A 2,364-nucleotide genomic window follows, 5' to 3' on the forward strand; every position below is an offset into this window, starting at 1 on the left:
ATGATTCTTCAGAAATCAGTATAATATGCAGATTTGCTGCTCAACAAACACTTCTGATTATTATCAATGTTGAAAACAGTTGTGCTGCTTCATATTTTTGTGGAAACTGTGATGCATTACCATTCAAAAGTTTGGGGGAAAAGCATTTTTTAATTTTTTTTATTCAGCAAGGATGCATTCAATTGATCAAAAGTGACCGTAAAGATTTTTTTTATTCAGCAAGGATGCATTAAATTGATCAAAAGTGACCGTAAAGACATTTATAATGTTACATGAATCAAAAATATGAAAAATGTACAAAAAAAGCAGCACAACTGTTTTCAACAATGATAATAAAAGGAAATATTTCTTGAGTAAAAGAAATATCCTTTCCTCAAAAAGTCTGCACAATTTGATATCGTATTCATGATATATTATTCAAAATAATAGTATAATAAAAGTATGAGCAATAGTGATGTTTGTCTTAAAAACAGCACTAATGTGTGAGTAATACAATACCACTCTTCACTTCATCTTGCTCCGATTCATCAGTCAGATTGATTTCATTCCGACTGAAACAAAAAGTGTCATGTAAACGCAGCTAATGTTGCACAATCTCAGTGTCATCGGTATTGTCGTGTTTTCAAGTCGTATGAGTAGTTTCTTATTTCCCGTCTATTCTCATGGAGTGAGGTCACTGTACATGTTCACACCTGACGAGGTTTTCCAGGGCCAGAAAGTGTGGGAAATATCACTGATGAATTTTTCTCACACAAAATTGAACTTAACTCTTTAAGGAACTAATATTGACTGACTACTATTTGACTTCTGGGCATGCCAGGTCTTGATGATTTGAATTTCGTAAGAATCAAAATAGGATGCGAGTTATTCATTGTGGCATTATCCGACTGTGCACCTGTGCGTGAACCACTCTTTCTGATATTAACTTGATTGACAGTTATTAACTTGATATTAAATTCGGTCGAGAGAAGAGCCACATTTGACATTGAGACACATGCATGTTATATATTCAATTTATCCAGGATTTTCTTTCACAATACTGAATATTTGGCTATATTATACCAAACACCAAGGTTTTAAGTCTTCACCGAGGGAAGAAAAAACGGATAAATACCAAATAACTAGTTTCCAGAGATCACACAAAGGCTCCTGCCCTTTATTTCTAGGACAAATCTATGGCTACAGGTGAGGTGGGTCTTCTAACCTGTCTTCTGAGGCGCCAGCCAATCAGCGAGCGTCATTTTCGCACCCCGGCCAATCAGAGCGCAGACCCGCCCCTATTTGAACCCAAATACTTTACACAGAAAAAAAGCCATCAAAGTTTACCTATAGGTCTCCACGCAAACAATAAAAACATTAAAAGTAGATTTAACATGTTCTAACGGTTTCAATATATATTTCTTTATTCATAAATCACACGTTGAAAGCTTCGGGAAGGACGGCACTGGGTGCTCAGGTGTTTCCTACCTGCTCCTTCAGCCCTTGAGAAATAACCCGAGAGAGAAAAGTCGACTTACCTGTAGCCCGGGTTCTGGCATCTCTCACTCGCGCTCTGTCTTCTGTTACCTGCACCGACTTGAAAGTCCAGTTTCACAAGGAAGAACCGCGGAGGAAGAGAAATATGTCACAGGAGACAGACAGGTAAGAGTCAGGACTGCGACACAATCTTCCCTCAACACAAGTATCGGAGCGTCAGCGAGTGCCATTCTGCATTTTTACTTTCGGAAAAGTTTAATATTCTCTCTGAACTCTTAAAACCTTATTTTTTTAGTCGCGTTAATTACGTTAACTGCGTATAATTATATACAGGTTTTGTTTGGTTTATTGTTGTTTTTATTGATAAATACCACCGCATGAGGAATTTTTTTTGCCGTCAAAACGCCATTTTTTCACGGAGGAAACACCTTGAATTTAAGCTACATGAAACTCATTCACATTTATTTGCACCTTAAAGGGAAGGTTTATTCCCTACATGGGTTTTTTTTTTTTTTTACTAAAAAGAAATTTTAATTTATTTTTTTAGCCTATTTTTTTTTGTGCTGTGTTATTTCGTTATTGTTTTTTTTAGTATATCGTTTGCCGTCAAAACGCCATTTTTTCACGGAGGAAACACCTTGAATTTAAGCTACCTGAAACTCATTCACATTTATTTGCACCTTAAAGGGAAGGTTTATTCCCTACATGGCTTTTTTTTTTTTTTTTACTAAAAAAAAATTTTAATTTTAAAGACATTTAACTTTTTTTTATTCTTATTGTTCTCAATTATAACTCATTGAAATACAGTACTATAATATAATTTTGTACTATAGTTAGGGATGTAACGATTAACCGCGAGCCGGTTGAAAATCGATTAAAATATGTGAC

General features: G+C 35.3%; 1 protein-coding gene across 1 annotated transcript in view; it reads left to right on the forward strand.

Moving 5' to 3' along the window:
• The first annotated feature begins 1,344 nt into the window (after nucleotides 1-1,344).
• LOC107748368 (grainyhead-like protein 2 homolog) overlaps nucleotides 1,345-2,364 on the forward strand; it is a 21,749-nt gene continuing 20,729 nt past the window's right edge. The window contains exon 1 of the mRNA XM_016563141.1: nucleotides 1,345-1,641. Coding sequence (XP_016418627.1) covers nucleotides 1,622-1,641 — 20 coding nt within the window. The 5' untranslated portion in view covers nucleotides 1,345-1,621. The remainder of the gene's footprint in view (nucleotides 1,642-2,364) is intronic.

Source organism: Sinocyclocheilus rhinocerous, unplaced genomic scaffold, assembly GCF_001515625.1.
Source record: "Sinocyclocheilus rhinocerous isolate Xijiao unplaced genomic scaffold, SAMN03320098_v1.1 scaffold1281, whole genome shotgun sequence".
Taxonomy (NCBI): Eukaryota; Metazoa; Chordata; class Actinopteri; order Cypriniformes; family Cyprinidae; genus Sinocyclocheilus; species Sinocyclocheilus rhinocerous.